Source organism: Brachypodium distachyon, chromosome 1 (assembly GCF_000005505.3).
Source record: "Brachypodium distachyon strain Bd21 chromosome 1, Brachypodium_distachyon_v3.0, whole genome shotgun sequence".
Classification (NCBI taxonomy): domain Eukaryota; kingdom Viridiplantae; phylum Streptophyta; class Magnoliopsida; order Poales; family Poaceae; genus Brachypodium; species Brachypodium distachyon.
In genome coordinates, this window is record NC_016131.3 from 34,602,974 (window position 1) to 34,619,905 (window position 16,932).

General features: G+C 46.1%; 2 protein-coding genes across 6 annotated transcripts; one reads left to right on the plus strand and one right to left on the minus strand.

Moving 5' to 3' along the window:
* The first annotated feature begins 846 nt into the window (after window positions 1-846).
* LOC106865437 (peroxidase P7) lies at window positions 847-6,034 on the plus strand. 2 transcript variants are annotated; one of them, XM_014897663.2, is made up of 6 exons: window positions 847-1,131; window positions 1,244-1,435; window positions 1,534-2,071; window positions 4,675-4,889; window positions 4,983-5,174; window positions 5,262-6,034. In XM_014897663.2, exons 1-6 carry the CDS (start codon window positions 916-918, stop codon window positions 5,814-5,816), a joined length of 1,908 nt encoding a protein of 635 aa, XP_014753149.2. In that variant the 5' UTR covers window positions 847-915; the 3' UTR covers window positions 5,817-6,034. The 2 variants fall into 2 exon arrangements, with proteins under 2 accessions (XP_014753149.2, XP_014753150.1); XM_014897664.2 differs by lacking the exons at window positions 847-1,131; window positions 1,244-1,435; window positions 1,534-2,071 and having other exon boundaries at window positions 4,556-4,889; window positions 5,265-6,034.
* Window positions 6,035-9,197: 3,163 nt separating this feature from the next.
* LOC104581541 lies at window positions 9,198-16,201 on the minus strand. 4 transcript variants are annotated; one of them, XM_024458057.1, is made up of 10 exons: window positions 15,688-16,201; window positions 15,468-15,608; window positions 14,861-15,389; window positions 14,665-14,768; window positions 11,382-11,610; window positions 11,168-11,282; window positions 10,886-11,101; window positions 10,411-10,821; window positions 9,868-10,195; window positions 9,198-9,793 (listed from the first exon to the last, which is right to left on the minus strand). In XM_024458057.1, the coding sequence occupies exons 8-10, from the start codon at window positions 10,624-10,626 to the stop codon at window positions 9,417-9,419; spliced, it is 921 nt and encodes a 306-aa protein (XP_024313825.1). In that variant the 5' UTR covers window positions 10,627-10,821; window positions 10,886-11,101; window positions 11,168-11,282; window positions 11,382-11,610; window positions 14,665-14,768; window positions 14,861-15,389; window positions 15,468-15,608; window positions 15,688-16,201; the 3' UTR covers window positions 9,198-9,416. The 4 variants fall into 4 exon arrangements, with proteins under 4 accessions (XP_024313825.1, XP_024313826.1, XP_024313828.1 ...); XM_024458058.1 differs by having other exon boundaries at window positions 14,665-15,389; window positions 15,475-15,608; XM_024458060.1 differs by lacking the exons at window positions 9,198-9,793; window positions 9,868-10,195 and having other exon boundaries at window positions 10,282-10,821; window positions 15,688-16,197.
* Between the last annotated feature and the right edge of the window lie 731 nt (window positions 16,202-16,932).

Genomic DNA, 16,932 nt, shown 5'->3' on the forward strand with positions numbered 1-16,932 from the left:
TGTATTATCTTCAATATGCCTCTTCCCATCTTAATGGGCAGCAGCGGCGGCAAGATCTCACGACGTCAGTCGCGCTCATCTCGTGGTGCATCTGGAAGCAGCGGACACAGGGTGGTTTTTGATGGAGAAACGGTCTCCGCAAGCAAGATTCTACAGGCAATTGAGACGGAGGGAGCTTGCTGGAGATGTGCTAAACTATTTAAAGGCAATATGTTCAATCTTGTTAGGGAAAATTCGGTTGAGTGGCGTGATACTGGCAAATTTTATGGTTGGCCCTAGGGCTTCCAGCTGCCTTGCCGCAAAACTCCTATAATCGATGATATGCCTTGCTTAGGCATATTCTAGAAAAAAAAAATTCCAGCTCCATCTGAACCACATCCCTGGAGTTCTAAGTAACGTACTGTTTCGTGTTGGATTGGTACCTTTCAAAAGGGGCTGAGCTGATTCAGTTGCAGTAATAGCGTCATTTGGTCCATTTCGAGGTCCGTTTGTGTACTTCATCTAGTCCATGTATGCATACCTATACCCGTTACGTGCACAGCCACATGTCTACATGTCTGCGTGTGCATAATATTCTGACTAGAAATACATGAACCAGCACATGCAATAATTCAGATCAGCTCGGGCCTCAGGCTTGGGGAGTAGCATCGCTCCAAGCCGGGGGCCATGCGCCCATGCGTGCTTCGGGTCGGAACAGATTACCAGTCAACCAAATCAAGCCGCAATGATGAGAGTTCGGTCAAGAAATTTGTATTCCCCGCATGAAGGTGCAGTCACTCCGCGTCCATGAACTCGAGCAGACCAAGCACGTAGGAGTAGTATAAATTGGATGCCACCTTATGCATCTGGTCTTATATATCCAACTCACTCACACAAGAGTTGTGCAGTACGTGTGTGCTCTCCGATCTCATAACAATGGCCATCTTCACCAAATCGGCCTTGTTTGGCTTTGCCGTCGTCTTCTCTGTTTTCACCGGCGCGGCCAATGCGCAGCTCTCTCCCAACTTCTACTCCACGTCTTGCCCCAACCTTGGTACCATCGTGCGGTCGGGGATGGCATCGGCCGTGCAGACGGAGAAGCGGATGGGCGCTTCCATCCTTCGTCTCTTCTTCCACGACTGCTTCGTGAATGTAAGCACGCAGACCGTCCTGGTTCCTCTGTTCCTCATGCACTACTCAATATTTGCTTTATTTGCTGAATTTCTGCGTGCTGGGTACTGATCGGTTTATCTGATATCGGCAGGGATGTGACGGTTCCATCTTGCTCGACGACACGCCGACCTTCACCGGCGAGAAGAACGCCGGACCAAACGCCAACTCGGCGCGCGGGTTCGAAGTGATCGACGCCATCAAGAAGCAGGTCGAGGCGTCGTGCAAGGCCACCGTGTCCTGCGCCGACATCCTCGCGCTCGCCGCCCGCGACGGAGTCAGCCTGGTTAGTCAACGCTGACCCGCACAATATATACTACAGTACCACCGTAGTACTTTTGACTAGTCATGGCTGACTCGGCTTGTACTGTTCCATGCGTGCAGCTTGGAGGTCCGACGTGGAGCGTGCCGCTGGGGCGCAAGGACTCGCGCACGGCGAGCCAGAGCGCGGCCAACGCGAACCTGCCGGGGCCCGGGTCCAGCCTCGCCACGCTCATCTCCATGTTCGGCAGCAAGAACCTCTCGCCGCGGGACATGACGGCGCTCTCCGGCGCGCACACCGTCGGGCAGGCCCGGTGCACCACCTTCCGCAGCCGCATCTACACGGAGCGCAACATCAACGGCACCTTCGCGGCGCTGCGGCAGCGGACGTGCCCGCGGACGGGCGGGGACAGCGCCCTCGCGCCGTTCGACGTCCAGACCGCCGACGGGTTCGACAACGCCTACTACCAGAACCTGGTCGCCCAGCGCGGGCTGCTGCACTCGGACCAGGAGCTCTTCAACGGCGGCTCGCAGGACGCGCTGGTGAGGCAGTACAGCAACAGCCCGGTCCAGTTCTCGGCTGACTTCGTGTCGGCCATGCTCAAGATGGGCGGCCTGCTGCCGTCGTCCGGGACGCCGACGGAGGTCAGGCTCAAATGCAGTAAAGCCAACTAAGGATAAATGGAGTTAATTTTCAAGCGAGGTATCTGATGATATATGCAAGTAAAATTGATCAATGCCTTGGAAACCCAGGTATTGGTCACCTATACGTGTAAACAACACGAAATATATACTACACACTCGCTTGATTACGGTGCTCTCGGCCGGTATATGTATCATGGTTAATTCTACGGATTGTTGGTAAGGACATGATGTCACCTTCTGGATACATAAATAGATTATGATGTTTAGCAACGTTTGCTAATTAAGCTAGATGGACAGTAGTAGCACACCCTCGCATCCCTTCGTGACATTATCACTAGATTTTCAAAGTTTTATTTTTTTTATGTTTTATAGGGTGGTTAAAATCTAAAAAGTTGTGAATATCAATTATTTAAGGGCCCACTATATTTTTCACTGGATTGGCTCTATATTTTTATGAAAATTTGGAGAGGATCAAAACTTGCAGGGTCATTGGATGGAAATTTAAACAATGATGCTTCATACTAGCTGTTGCTATTTACTCCCTCCGATCCATAAATAGTGTCGCCCATTTTGTGTATAGATATTTTTTAGTTTCTTAGTCATTTCTATACTGCATTATTCATGTATGACATACTTAAGGATAATTAATAGTGACTAATTAAGGATGCATAATCCTAGATCCTGACGTAAAGGCACTCGCAGGTCCATATTTTTATTGTCTGAAATGTAAAGCAGAAGACTTATCAAGCCATCTCACACATTTTCCCAATGTGGATTGCAATTTTTTAGTGACGTGAATCTAAGAACTTTTATTAAGACAAGTCCCAAAATATTGAAAAGAAATAGAAACACAATGCATACGTAAACCCTCACAAAAAAGGCGGAGACAAGGGATATGTGCCACGACCCGGGGCTTGTTTTTTTTTTCTTTGGTACATCATGATAGGCGTGATATGAGGGTAACTGCTTCGGATAGGCGTGACTTGGCGACGGGTATTATCCTCGTATGGTGGTCAATCTAGAAGCACAAGGACGCAATTGTCTTCGAGTGGGGCTAGACCAGATTGAGGTCTTGAGCATTCTACATAGGATTGAGATGGAGGGTAGACTTGTGGCAAACGGGTCTTTTCAAAGGCCAGGGGGATGGTAGCTTAGTGGGCAGTACGCGGAGTAGGCGTGAGTGATTGTATAATTCGCACGCCCTAGCGGCGTTTTAACTGCTCTGCAGTCTCTCTTCTTCAATAGATGATACATCCACTTGGATGTATTTTAGAAAAAAATATATTTTTTGATTCCCCTACTGCTCACAAACTCGCATGTCCACTCACCTCTATAAGCACCTCTGAAAGATTGCGCCGGCAAATCCCAAGTGATTCGGTGTTGAAGGCTACATCACTTGATACTGAGAGAATATCACCCGTTAATATATTATGGTAAATCCAGATAAATGTGAGTCAAGTCTAATATTTTAACTCGGGTGGGCTGTTTCATTTGTCGTGAGATAAATGGAACTGGGGCGTGGCCCTATTGATCTAAAAAAAATACTCAGTTCAGGTGAGGTCCAATTTGTAACGCTCGATGGTGAATGTTCATCGTCGAGACCCAATTTGTAATTAACACTCGTTTCCTCAGGCGAGTATTCCCTGGAAAACAAGTTTCAGGTGAGGTTAAGTCGTTGAAAACGCACATACTGGTGGTTGCAACTGTTGCTATCCAGGTTTCCACATTTCTGCATGCAACTAGCTTCAAACTCGGCAGTGCCCCTCCCGGTTACCTATGTACACGCGCACATGCCGACCAAAGCTGAAGTAGACCAGGTCTAGTCTTCCCTAATCAGGCGGCGCCAGTAGTTGGAGGAGCACCGAGATCGTACAGTAAAACGAAGTGGGCCTGCCGGCCGGTTTGCCCCTCTGCGGTGCAGTTGCAGCATCATCAGGTTGGTGCTATATCGAGTTGTGGAGCAGCAAGGACGCACTCGCACGGCGGCACATGCATAGATACCGGTGGAACGGAGAAGCGTGCCTAGCCGGCCCCACCCCCCTTGGGACATGCGACAGATGCCACAAGCGACCAAGCGGTCGATACGGGCGAAGAAAAGCTGATCGATCGAAGGGCACCCACCCGACTCGATCACGTACTACTGTCGCGCGCGGGCAAAACGCCGCCAAGAGTCAAGACGCCGCTTTTTATCATGTTCCGAACCTTCGCACAGCACGCAAAGACGCAAACAAAGCGAGGGCAAAGCGATTATGCGCTCCCGGTCGCGATCTCCCTTTGTTCCCCAAAAGCACGGACGTACCGACCCAACCGGATTAGCGGCTGGATTGGATGCCACACGAACGGTGGTGCGCCGCGCACAACCCCAGCCTCGACGCTACCCATGCACTCTCGTCAACCAACCAATCACCCAGTGCGCCTTACACGAAGTGCGTTTGGATTTAGAGTGTACAAAGACGACCAGCAGGCGATGGAGGCATCGAGCGCTATAAATACACGGTTCCTTAGTATTGTCTCTCTTGTCTCACCTGGCTCGATCGGACCGATTGCAAATTACTAGTAGTTGTCGTGGATGCTACTGTACGACTGTGTGTGCTCTGTCCTGTAGTATCTGAGCTTGAGATATGGGCTTCTTGTTAGCTAGGTGCATTATCGGCGCTGCTACTCTCCTATGTGTGCTTCCTCCTTGTCAGGCCAAGTTCACAAGCAAGTTCTACGGCAAGACATGCCCAAATCTGGGAGCCATCGTGCGGTCGGTGATGGCGCCGGCCGTCGCCAAAGAGCCGCGGATGGGCGCATCGATCATCCGGCTCTTCTTCCATGACTGCTTCGTGAACGTGAGTCCATCGGTAGAATTTGCTCTTGCCTGGCTTGCTAGCTTCCTGAGCTTACATACAGCGCCATCCGTATGTATGTTTGCAATTGCACAGGGATGTGACGGGTCGATCCTCCTGGACGACACGCCGACGTTCACCGGCGAGAAGAACGCCGGCGCCAACGTCAACTCCGTCCGCGGGTACGAGGTGATCGACGCCATCAAGACACAGGTCGAAACGGCCTGCAAGGCCACGGTGTCCTGCGCCGACATCATCGCATTGGCATCTCGCGACGCCGTAAACTTGGTGAGTGCACGCTCGTCGGACCCGGTAAGAATGGTAATTAAAAGGACCTAAGCTTGCGACGTCTTACTGACGCGCCAATGTGCATAGCAGGTCGGTGGCCCGACGTGGAACGTGCAGCTGGGCAGGAAGGACTCGCGGACGGCGAGCCAGAGCGCGGCCAACGCCAACCTCCCGGGCCCAGGCTCCAGCGCCGCGTCGCTCGTCTCGGCGTTCGCGGCAAAGGGGCTCTCCGCGCGGGAGATGACGGCGCTGTCCGGGGCGCACACTGTGGGGCGCGCGCGCTGCGTCCTCTTCCGCGGCCGCATCTACAGCGATCCCAACATCAACGCCACCTTCGCGGCGGCGCGGCAGCAGACGTGCCCGCAGGCTGGCGGGGACGGCAACTTGGCGCCGTTCGACGACCAGACGCCTGACGCGTTCGACAACGCCTACTATAAGAACCTGATGGCGCAGCGCGGGCTGCTGCACTCTGATCAGGAGCTCTTCAACGGCGGGCCGCAGGACGCGCTGGTGAGGAAGTACAGCGGCAATGCCGGCATCTTCGCCGGCGACTTCGCTAAGGCCATGGTCAAGATGGGTGGGCTCATGCCGGTGGCCGGAACGCCGACGGAGGTCAGGCTGAATTGCAGGAAGGTGAACTAATTAAGTATGGTTACGTTATTGCGTGCTTGTGGCTAATTAAGATCACAAACTGAGCAGTCTAAACTCTGAACTATGAGAATGTGACTGAGACGAGCCCGCAGAATGTGACTATTAGCCACTCAATGCTCCACCTCATGCTGTATCTTAATATGCCACGTAAGCAAAAGTCTGATGTGGCATCATATTTAATGAAAAAAGAGAGTTGCATGATATCTTAATCTAGATACAACTCTTAACATTAAACCCAAGAAATTTCATAACTTCTCTCTCACAAAACATAAATAAATGAGAGCTTGTTTAGATACAACACTAAGATAAAGACCATTGTGAGTTGTACCTAAATATGTATTTAATGCATACTCCCTCCACTCCACAAAGAATGGTACGCACGCATTTCAAGATTTTATTTTGACCAACAATTAGACTAATGATTTGAGTTTTGTGGTTTGCAAAAATTATATTATTGGATTTGTATTTCAAAAACCTTTCCAACGATATAAAATTTGTAACATATAATTTACATACAATTGGTCTAATCATTAATGGTCAAAGTTTCACCTCGGAAAACATGAGCGCCATTCTTTGTGAAAAGGAGGGGGTATGATACAATTTAAGATACGATGCATTGGAAGTGCCATTATATGCTCTTCATTTAGCACGCCCTGATAATCATTAATCATGGTACGGAAAACACTTGTATTTAGTTTAACTCTTTTAGAAGTTCAACTAATTAAATCCAACCCTCTCACTAAAAGAACAACAAGTCAACAATCCAATTAGACCGTTAAGGCTTTATTTGTTCTTCGTTTTTATATATTGGACGTGTTTGTCTCGGTCACAGATTTCCCATCTAATGATACTCAAAGCGTCCGTGAGGATTTGTTGCTCATCTAATATCTAATTAAAGTAGCAGAAATTTTATGGTGTAGATTGTTTCAAAGTTATCGTACGGTTAAGAATAAATCAAACCTATCGCTTCAAGACAAAGATCAATCGGAGCTAGTTCAAAAGAAAAAGAGTAAATTTTAGAAAACCACACATATATATTGGGACAGTTTTCTCACGTAGGCACCACTTGTTCTAACCCGGAAAACCACAGTTCTACGGTCAGTATGTACCAATGAGCCCAAACTAACGAGTAAAGACTGTTTGACAGTTTTTCTTACAGTTGGGCACACTTGTAAGACGACATGTCCGACCCGTTACCCCGTTATGTCCGTCCATCTTTTTCTTGCTCTCCGGCGAAGCTCCCCTCGCCCATCCAGGCCACCTCGTGCGGCCCCTCTTCCCGAATAGCGCTCCGCGGGACTGTTACGTCCTGCTGCATGAGCCATCATCTTCCCGAGCTCCGACAAGGCGCCGCCGAGCTCGAATCATGCCTCGTCAGCGAGCCCCGGACTTGCCCACGAGCGGCGTCGCCGCCGCCTGCCCCTGAGCTCCCGGAGCCATTGGTGGAGACAACATCTTCCAAGGGTGTGGTTACCAGGCTAACGGGTCGGGTCGGGTTCGTCCGACGTGTCATCTAACATGTGGGACTGACTTCTAATTAAAACTGTCAACTGGCTGAATCACATCATTACGAGCCCATTGTTATATTGTGACTGGAAATCTGTGATTTTTCGTGAGAAGACTGCTCCAATATTTGTGATTTTGTCGAATTTACTCAAAGAAAAAAGATGATCGTCAGAGGTCTCTTGGATTGTTGTAAGACAATCTGAGTATCTGACCTCACACAGGGTTGAAATTTCCTAATGGTCTGTGCTCATTTCGATATCGGATACGATCGCACACACTGGACACAAGGTTTGTTTTTCCAATTGTGTGCAATTAGAGTATCTCCAATATAGTGTAAAATAGGTTACTAGGAAACGGTTTTAGGACACCGGTTTTTGGACTTTAGGGCACTCAAACTTGTCTCGCTTCACCACGGTGGCAAACATATACCCCATCTGTTCCAAAATGTAGGGCTTATGATTTATTTTGACTGTCAAACCTTAAAGTTTGACCAAGTTTTGTAGCAAAAATTAAAATATCAACATTTACCATGTCAAATCAAAAGATTATGTAAATATATTTCACAATGAATCTAAATATCTTCATGTGATATTGTATATGTGAAAAAGTTAGAGAGCCAACTGACGTGGCTATGACTAACCACGTACTCGACTCAAGTATACCCGGTACAGCTCAGCTGCGGGCCCACAAAGAAGCCTACTACGACTCCAGTCGTCTACTTGCCAAGTCTTGCGATTCAAAACAAGGAAGATTAATTAGAGTATATTCCCTCATTGTAACCGACTTGGACTTTACCTTAGATCTGGGTTCCTGCATATATAAAGGACCAAGAGGGGGAGCCAAGAGGACACCCAACTTAGATATAAGTCGCCTAGACGCACTCATCAACTTTGTGCATCTAGACTCTGCGGCACCCCATTGTAATCGACTCAGCAATACAGATCCGACAAGCAGGACATAGGGGTATTACCTCATCGAGGGCCCTGAACCTGGGTAAATCGTGTCCCCTATGTCCTTGTTAGCCGACGAGTTCGCCAACACACACTCGAAATCTTTCCTTGATACAAGTCCATCAATATTGCCGAAGTCACATCTTCGTCATTGGCGCCATCTGTGGGAATCTTTTTTTTTTCTTCCTACAACTTTTATTAGCATCCCTAGGTCACAATTGTTTTAATTTCACTCGTGTACTTCGGTACTCAATAAAGCTTCCAATATTCTCTACACAGAGGTCTCTTATTTGCTTTTTGGGCTCGCCACCTACTCGAGGGCTTTGCCCAAGCTTGCTATAACATCTCATCGCAAGCCAAACGATGCAAAGCTCAATTTGCAGCTATCGTCCACTCAAAAGGATGGACCCAAGGAGTACTTGTCTTGGACGCACTCGACACTCGGGGGCTGCGTCCAATCGACTCCAATGCTTGTCTTGGACGCACCCGACACTCGGGGGTTCGCTCAAATCGATTCAAATACTTGTCTTGGATGCACCCGACACCGGGGGCTGCGTCCAATCGACTCTAATGCTTGCATGGGATGCACCCGACACCCGGAAGCTGCGTACAGTTAGCAAGTAAACGAAGTAATAATCCTGCAAGTAAAGCTCACTTGGGTCCACGCCCGACTACTCGTAGTCGATCCCGGACCCGGGGGCTACTCCCACCGGACCAGCGCACCCGGTAGATATTACTCGCGTTCCGGCACTTCTCAGATTCAAGGGAGGATAAAGGATCTCAGAATCACTCCCACCGGGAGTTGCCAGGTTTAAATTTATATTCAGACGCAACTATAGTTATACAAAAAGCTCTTTCAACAAAAACGCCCTCAGTTAAGATACAATCCTCGAGTACATAACTTGAGTCCGGTCACCACTTCAAACAGTCGTCACCAGACTCGGGGGCTACTCCCACCAGGAGCGCTGGTCGCGCACCCGATATAATCTATTTTACTACTATTTACTATGGACTCGGCAATCGACGCTGTCAAGCTATAAGGTCTTCTTCCTTCCAGTAACGCCAGCCGATGATCCTCGCCGCCAGCACGTAAACAGCCTTGAAATGAGGTCGCATGTCGATTTCATTGTCAGGGTCACCAGGAAGCTTCGAGATTCGGCTGAGATCGAGTCGAGGGTGCTGGATCCGCACAAACGCCAACGCTATGTTCGCCCCCCGGACCAGCTGACGGTACCATCAGCTCCCGAAAGATGTTGTCTTGCCCAAGCTTTCGGGTCAGCTTGCTCAGCTCTTGGGGCACCTCCTCCAAGGGCCAGAATGCCTGATGAATCGCCTTCAAAGTCTCTAAGTGAGAATCGAAGAAGCTTCTGTTCTGGTCTATGCGGTCTCGCAAAAGCATTAGTTCATGACCCCTTGCTCGGTTAGACCAGAACGATGATCGATCGATCGTTTGGCGAGCATTCAGGGCATTGCTTACCCGATCTTGCTCAGCTCGCGGGTCGGTCTGCACATCTGCAAACAACTCATGTTTGTAAAGCACAAGTCAAAAAGAAGAATAACCAAGCAAAAAGGAGGCAGCGGCTCACTCAGCCCACGAAGCTCCTCGAAGATAAACTCTTCGCGGGCGGCAGCCGCCTTTAGCTTGGTCTTGGCAATCTGCAACTCGCTCACGGCTCTCCGACTCTGCATCGTTGAGTCTTTGGCCTGAGTTTCGGCTTCTTGGAGGTGTCGACGAAAGAACTCTATTTCGCTTCGAGTCTTGTCTAGGGAAGGAACCTCCTTAGGAGCCATCGACTCCGCGGTTTTCGAAGGGTGCATCTTAGCCGAGACCTCAGCACTCGTGATATTCGACTCGGATGTCGCAACTTTCTCGGCGCCTACTTCAACTATCGGAGTCACGGGCTCTTTCTGCCGCTGCAAAGGAGAAATTCCCTGTTAGTCCCGAGAAGGATTTAAAGACATCAATCCTAACTAGAAGCAAGGAGTCCGACTCGTATCAGTACAAAGGAACATAGATGTTTCTTTATTAAAAATGCTCACATTCGAGCAAGGATAACACAAAAAGAAAAAAAGAATTACAAAGAAGGCAGGAGAAAGCCTAAGAAGTCTAAACTTCAAGCTCAGCCCACCTCCTGGCTCGGCGCAGGAGTCGACGATGGTGGAGCCGCTTCTCCCTTAGCGGCCATATTCCCCAGCTGAGCCGACAGCTGGGTCACCAGTTCTTCCCCAAGCTGGAAGTAAGGCGTCAAGGCCACCTCCTCCCCGCTGGGTAACAACGGAGGGCCTGAAACCACCTTCCGTAGCATGTCCTCGCCGACGCCGTGTGCTAGTGCTAACACGAACATCGACTCCGCACCGGAATTGGTCTAGACCCGGCTGAATTCGTTAGCGACTCCGGCACCTGCTCGTCAGGAAACATCTTCCCGAACAAGCTTGCTGAATGCCAGTCGCCGCTCCCGAGCTGACGCTTGCCACAATGTAAATCACCTTATCGAGTGAATTCTCACTCGAGGTCAAAATACCCGACAAGGAAAGCAGGCCTGCAAAAGAGCCAAAGCATTAACAATGTATCCAAACGAATGGAATCAACTACGATACTCTTACCTGCAAGAGGACCGACAACTTCTTGGAGTCGGACAGCTCTCGTCTTCTCCGTCTCGGCCTCCTTGGCGAGAAGGGCGTCCGAGGCTTCTTGGGCGAGGCATTTTTCAGCCTCCATCTTCTTTGCTGACTCCCTGGCCAGATCAGCAAGCTTCTTCTCCAAACTCTTGGACTGAAGCTCGACGGCATCTTTGAGGGAGTTAGCCTGAGAAAGGAGATCTAGACAACAAACAGTAAGAGACAATAGTTTTTTGACTCAAATAAAGATTGGGTTGGAGGTATTACCTTGAGCAGACCTCAGCTCTTGTTGGCTTTGCTCCAAGTCTCGACGAAGCTGATCTCGCTCAGCCGTCGCCTCCTCATAGCGATCAACAAACTCCGTTATGGAGCGGATGATCGACTGTAACCGTGATTGCATCAGCAACCGACTCAACTCCCACTGGAAATGTAAAATTCTTTAACAAAAGAAATTTACTTGACAAAAGAATTCGAAACTTACGTGGCAAGCTGGAGTCGAGGGAGCCGTTTCGGCTCCGCTGCTCTCCAAGCGAGTCGACAAGTGGGGCAACCCTTCGAGTTGATGCTCCTCACTCGCCGAAGAAGACACCTCAGGCATTGCTACTTGAGGCTCAACCGTCTCAATGACGATTGAGGGACCCGAAGCTTTCGGATCCGACCCAGTGGGCTCAATAGCCTGGGTCGTTGGTTGGTCACCCGAGACCACAGAGCTGACAAAGGAAATTCTCTAGTTTAGTAATCAGATTGCATTATTTGAAGAACTTGCACAATGGCCCGCACACATGTGTGGGCAACATCTTAGTGATTTCCATAATAAATATCTGTATTGACACTTGATTTGCTGAAATTATTTGGACATGTTTTAGCATTTTGCTTGCTTGAGCAATATATTTCCCTACCTTCTATTTGTAACACATCGTGAAGGTTTTAATTCGTAGTAGCAATTAAACATATGTATACTTGTCAGTGTTTATATTGACCAATTTAAGATGGAAAACATACAATACGAACTAACCAATAAGAATGGTGATTTATGATCTTGAAAAGAAAATAGTGTTTGCCAAACCATTAATTGGATGCAAAAATTGTAGTTCATGATATGTTTTTACATACAGAAAAGAATGCCCCCTTCAGTCAAAATGTTTGCTATTACGTACGATATGTCATTAGTGAAGACGTGAAAGTAAAATTTATCACAATGGATTCTATGTGTTCTTTACAAAATTCTGAATATTTTTGTGAAATTAGTTAATGATGATACGCCAGATGTTTGGTGAACTATAGTCTACCATTATCCAACATAAGAAATGTTTCAGAAGAACAATACTGATAAGCTAGATAATATAAAATGAGGTACCTACTGTTTTTGTGTCAATAAATATTGATTTGCTAGATAATATATCCTTCTTCGAAGATGCAAGGCAAAATTTAATGAATCACCAATGCCTGATGAGATCCACACAAATATCTTGACCAGAAACCTATGTTACCCTGATTGTAACTTGAGTGCCCATAATTTCTTTGTTAACTTTAAAACAACTGCGGCCTACCATTTGTCATCTATAAAATGATCAAAATTCAAGATCAATATTAATCCATAAACCTGTTAATTTGTGTCATGAAAGAGGACAAAAAAGATGGATGCTCCCACTTGTTTATCGATTTTTTGTGGTCTCTCCTGTTACTCATCCTCTAGGGATTTGATCACATATCTTCCTTTTGTTGTCGAGATGTAGCTCCACTGTCGCTTAATTAGCAAACCATTCATAGAAAAATCTCTTGCTTAGTGGATGCAAATTAAGAAAGACATTTCTTAGTGATGCTGGATAGGAGGTACATAGGGTATCCAGTTTCCATCAGTTGGGTTCAAAATGGAAGTACAATAACAGCGAGAGAAAATTAGAGGTTCGGGTTTATATAAATTAGAGATGATGTTGAATTGAATGTTTATCTTCAGTTTGCGCAAGAAAGTTTTTGGTACATGCAATATTAAAAAAAAAAGAAATATTCTAGGGAAGATGAACTTGCAACAAATAATGCAAAACATACCAAGAAAAACTAATCGACAACTCTAAATGCACAACAATCTCTTTTGCGAAAGAAAATGGTTTTCAGAACCAAGGTAACATGCTAGGCATTAGGTATTGTTGGACTTATGTCCTTGCTCTCCAGTTGGACGGTTGACACTGAAATGAATTATTTGCAATCATTTCTGATGAAGCTCGTGATATATTACCTTAGGCACAAGACGGATAATGAATATGGACAAATGTACCATCGGTAAATAAAAATATATAGCTACAAATTTGATGTTTGACCAAGTATTTTGATTCAAGATGCAAATTTTCAGAATTTCCAAATCGACACAGCAACGTTGAAATCATCTTTTGCCTTCCCAAGGAACTGGAAAGCAAAAAATGCATGATCTTCAAGTCAGATGCGAAAACCATGGTTACACTTTGTCATGAATGTAAACAAAAACAATTTTGTGTCTAACTCATGAACAAATCTAGACAACGTGTTAAGACCCACAACATGGTTGAATAAAAATAATGTATAATCCACAAATTAATAGCTTATTAAAGAACCTTTTCTATTATAATTCCATTACATGGACAACCATAAACGCTTAAAAGAGATATTACCAACCATTTGATAGACATGAGGTTACTCCTATCATGTTTTTTACATAATATTTAAGAATCTTGGTACGGGGAGCACATAATTAGTTGCAGTGTATGAAAAAAACCAAATTGAACCCCAAGACATATGGATTATGTCATTTTCAATGCTATTACGGGAAAAAGAGTCCTTCCTCTTTTCAGCAAGCTGCTGAGATATATTGAATAAAAAGTTTTGTGAAAAAAACTTTGCCAATTTCGTCAAACAAAGCATGAACTGTGGTATAGAACATACATACAACTTCATTGCTCTTCTCCGTGCTCAAAGAGGCGCACAATAAAAAAATGCCATTTGTGAAAATTATTTTTAGAGTGCTCCTATATTTGACGGCTATCAGGTAGGAAAGGATTGTACCTAAACCACATGATAAACAAAAAAGACAGTATAATACAACAATGCTAAAGGGTGAGCTCACGACTATTACAACTTTCAGGTATGTGTAACTGTAGTACAAAACCAATTAATGAGCCAACCGTCGATTAAGGCTGGCAGCCTGAAACACATACATCATGGCCGGTGGAATCATTCAAGGTTGGAATAGTCTCTTAAAAAATGTCTTTACATCGTGGAATAGATTAAGATATAAAATAAATTGAGTGTACTTCCCTGAAAAATAATGGAGATAGCATTGTACCGTCACACTGACACTGTTGGATGACTTCACAAAAATATTTATTATATAAAAGGAAAAGACTGGCAATGTTTAGACATCTTCAACGATACCACGGAACATAAAAGAGAAGCTTTTGAACCATGCATAAATACTAAAATTCTAGAATTAGTTAAATGTTGCTTGCATTAATTGCTTGATTATTGATTGTTTAATAGTAGCAGGGTTAGCCACCATGCGACAGAAAATCACTATTGACATGATCATAAAGATACCTACACAATTTATTTCAGAGATACTTGCATGCAATTTATATCACACAAAAAGGATAGTGGGAAATAGTGAGTGTGAATATTCAAGTACCAATTTGATATCATGTACATGAGTGTCTTGCGCTGGTGCTAATATATTTCCAAAAAGTCGATAAAAGCCCGGTATTGTAGAAAGCATAGCAGAGAACTAAAACAATTACCTCATATTCATCTGCCATGATGGATGCAGTGGACCTCCTATAGTCGTTAAGCAGTTGTACTATCACATCATCGCCCACTGTATTATCATTCGAAGATACCAAAGCTACGAAAGATCCAAACAAAAAACATTGTATAGGCAGATAAATCATTATAAATAATCAATAGTTACGACCACAATCACATGAAATCCTTCACCTGTCTGCACTTATGTAGATATCACAATCTGTTCTGAAAAAAGCAGGCAAGAGAAAACTAAATCATTATAGACGACCAGGTAGCATAATTTTATTTACAACTATAAACCATGTGAATAATTATGGTGTTTATTACATCTGTGTTCCATTCTCAGCTAGCTTATATTCTATGGAGCAGTTGGGACAAAATTCGAATATGATAACATAGTAATTCAAAACATGCATGACTAAATAGGAATCACTTGAAAGAAGAAAATGGAAAATATGGCTTATAAGTAACCTTGTTGCCATAACTCCTAGGCTGATTTCAGAACAAAAGTTTTCTTAACAAATTGAAGATGCCTTTTGACTACAATAAAGGAAGTGCACAAATTAAACCTTCCCTGTTTTATTTGGAGATCCATAACTCGGAGGCTGATTTCAGAACAAAAGTTTACAATAAAGGAAGTGCACAAATTAAACCTTCCCTGTTTTATTTGGAGATCTTTTGGTAGCCATGACTATAAGCAATGAAGAGAAGGGATGGTGAACTGCAATGAACACAATTGACAGTGAACTGTGTATATAACAAAACAAAATATAGATGAAACTGATATTGCAATGCTTACTCTGAACCTTAATCTCTTCTTTCTCTGCTTGAAAGAAGACCAAAATCACGCCAGAGCACCAGGTAGATGGCTGGCTTGAATTGTTGATTGGTGATTTCATTATCAGAAACTGCTAATATCACGCATCAACCAAAACTAACTCTACAGAAACACATGTAACAATCCACGGGTCACAGCTTGAGACCAAGTTTTGCTACCACAACCATAGGAAAAAGTCTACCTTCAAACTGCTCATATGTATGAGGGAGAAGATCACAGCAAAGGACTGCGAGGTCGAACAATTGGGTAGGGAACGACGAGGGCGGATGAAGGTGTGGTCTGCATCGATCTGAACAGAACCAACGCGAGCAGGGGGGCATGAGAGGCGTTTAAATTGGCGGTGGGGAGGAAGATGGTGGGGAGGAAGAAAGGAAGCAGGGGTTCAGGGCCAGAACTCTGAGTCAGGGAGGGCGACAAAGGGGCTGAAGGGCAAAGCTTTGAGTCAGAAAGCCGTCTAGGGTGGCGAACGGGAGGGCGTCTCTTTGGAGGCAGGGAAGGGGAAGACTGTGGTGCCACCGGAGGTTACACGGGATTCCACTTCCCTGGCACGGTTGGCCGGACGCCCGGAAGGCAGAAGGCGAGGAGGATGGTGGCGACCTGTGATCTTGATGGGCGTTGGGATCAAGCCATGCATCAAGGAGAGGAGGATGGCGGCAATTGTGCATCTTCGGGAGGTAGGGAAGGAGAAGAGGTGAGGCCCGAGGGGCACACCGTAGGTCCTATCGAAGATCTCAGCCATCCGTTTTCTTCTAATTAATGTAACTAACGGTCTGATCTCTAGCCTCTCTATCTTTTTTGTGATTGCTCCGTTATGTACTTTTAGTATATAAGATAATTTTTGGGATTTTCTAACCTCTCTATCTTTTTTGTGGTTGCTCCGTCATGTACTTTTAGTATATAATATAATAGACTATTGCACGAAGAATCACCTACCTGGTCTGGGTGACTCGGCCAAGAAGGTCCAATCGTCGGATAGGCGCTGGCCCGCCTGTCTTGGTCTTTTTGGCTGAAAGAGGAGGAGACGAGGTCGCAGCGGGTGGACCTTCGACACCCATCGACTGATCATCAGACTTCGGATTCGACTCCCTGCTGCGATTCCTCCTCGTCTCCAGGGCAACTTCTTCAGTCTCGGAGTCGCTAGCCTGTTCCAGCGACTCCGAGAACTCGTCAGCCAGCTCTTCCTCCCCAGCTGGAGGAGGTTGACTCAAAGGACCTTCGAGTCCCTGCAACTAGCAAACTGGTCAGTAGCTTACAAATACAAGCTCAAAACAGCAGAAATGTAAATTACCTGTTCCCCGGCCTGTCAGGGCCATAAGGGACTACTGGCGAGTCGATCTTGCACGGAGTCCCATTGGTCAGGGTTGTCAACCTTCGCACCCGCGACTCCAATTCGTTCAAAGATAGTTCTTCCGCGTTCACCCGAGTG

Bases quoted from the DNA above. Each gene is read 5' to 3' on its own strand.
- LOC106865437 (XM_014897663.2), top strand. From the start codon at position 916: ATGGCCATCTTCACCAAATCGGCCTTGTTTGGCTTTGCCGTCGTCTTC. The intron at 1,132-1,243 runs GTAAGCACGCAG...TGATATCGGCAG, and splicing joins TCCACGACTGCTTCGTGAAT to GGATGTGACGGTTCCATCTT. The intron at 4,890-4,982 runs GTGAGTCCATCG...GCAATTGCACAG, and splicing joins TCCATGACTGCTTCGTGAAC to GGATGTGACGGGTCGATCCT.
- LOC104581541 (XM_024458058.1), bottom strand. From the start codon at position 10,626: ATGTTCGTGTTAGCACTAGCACACGGCGTCGGCGAGGACATGCTACGG. The intron at 10,196-10,410 runs GTGGGCTGAGCT...TCTCCTTTGCAG, and splicing joins CTCCTGCGCCGAGCCAGGAG to CGGCAGAAAGAGCCCGTGAC. The intron at 9,794-9,867 runs GTGAGCCGCTGC...AGTTGTTTGCAG, and splicing joins CGAGGAGCTTCGTGGGCTGA to ATGTGCAGACCGACCCGCGA.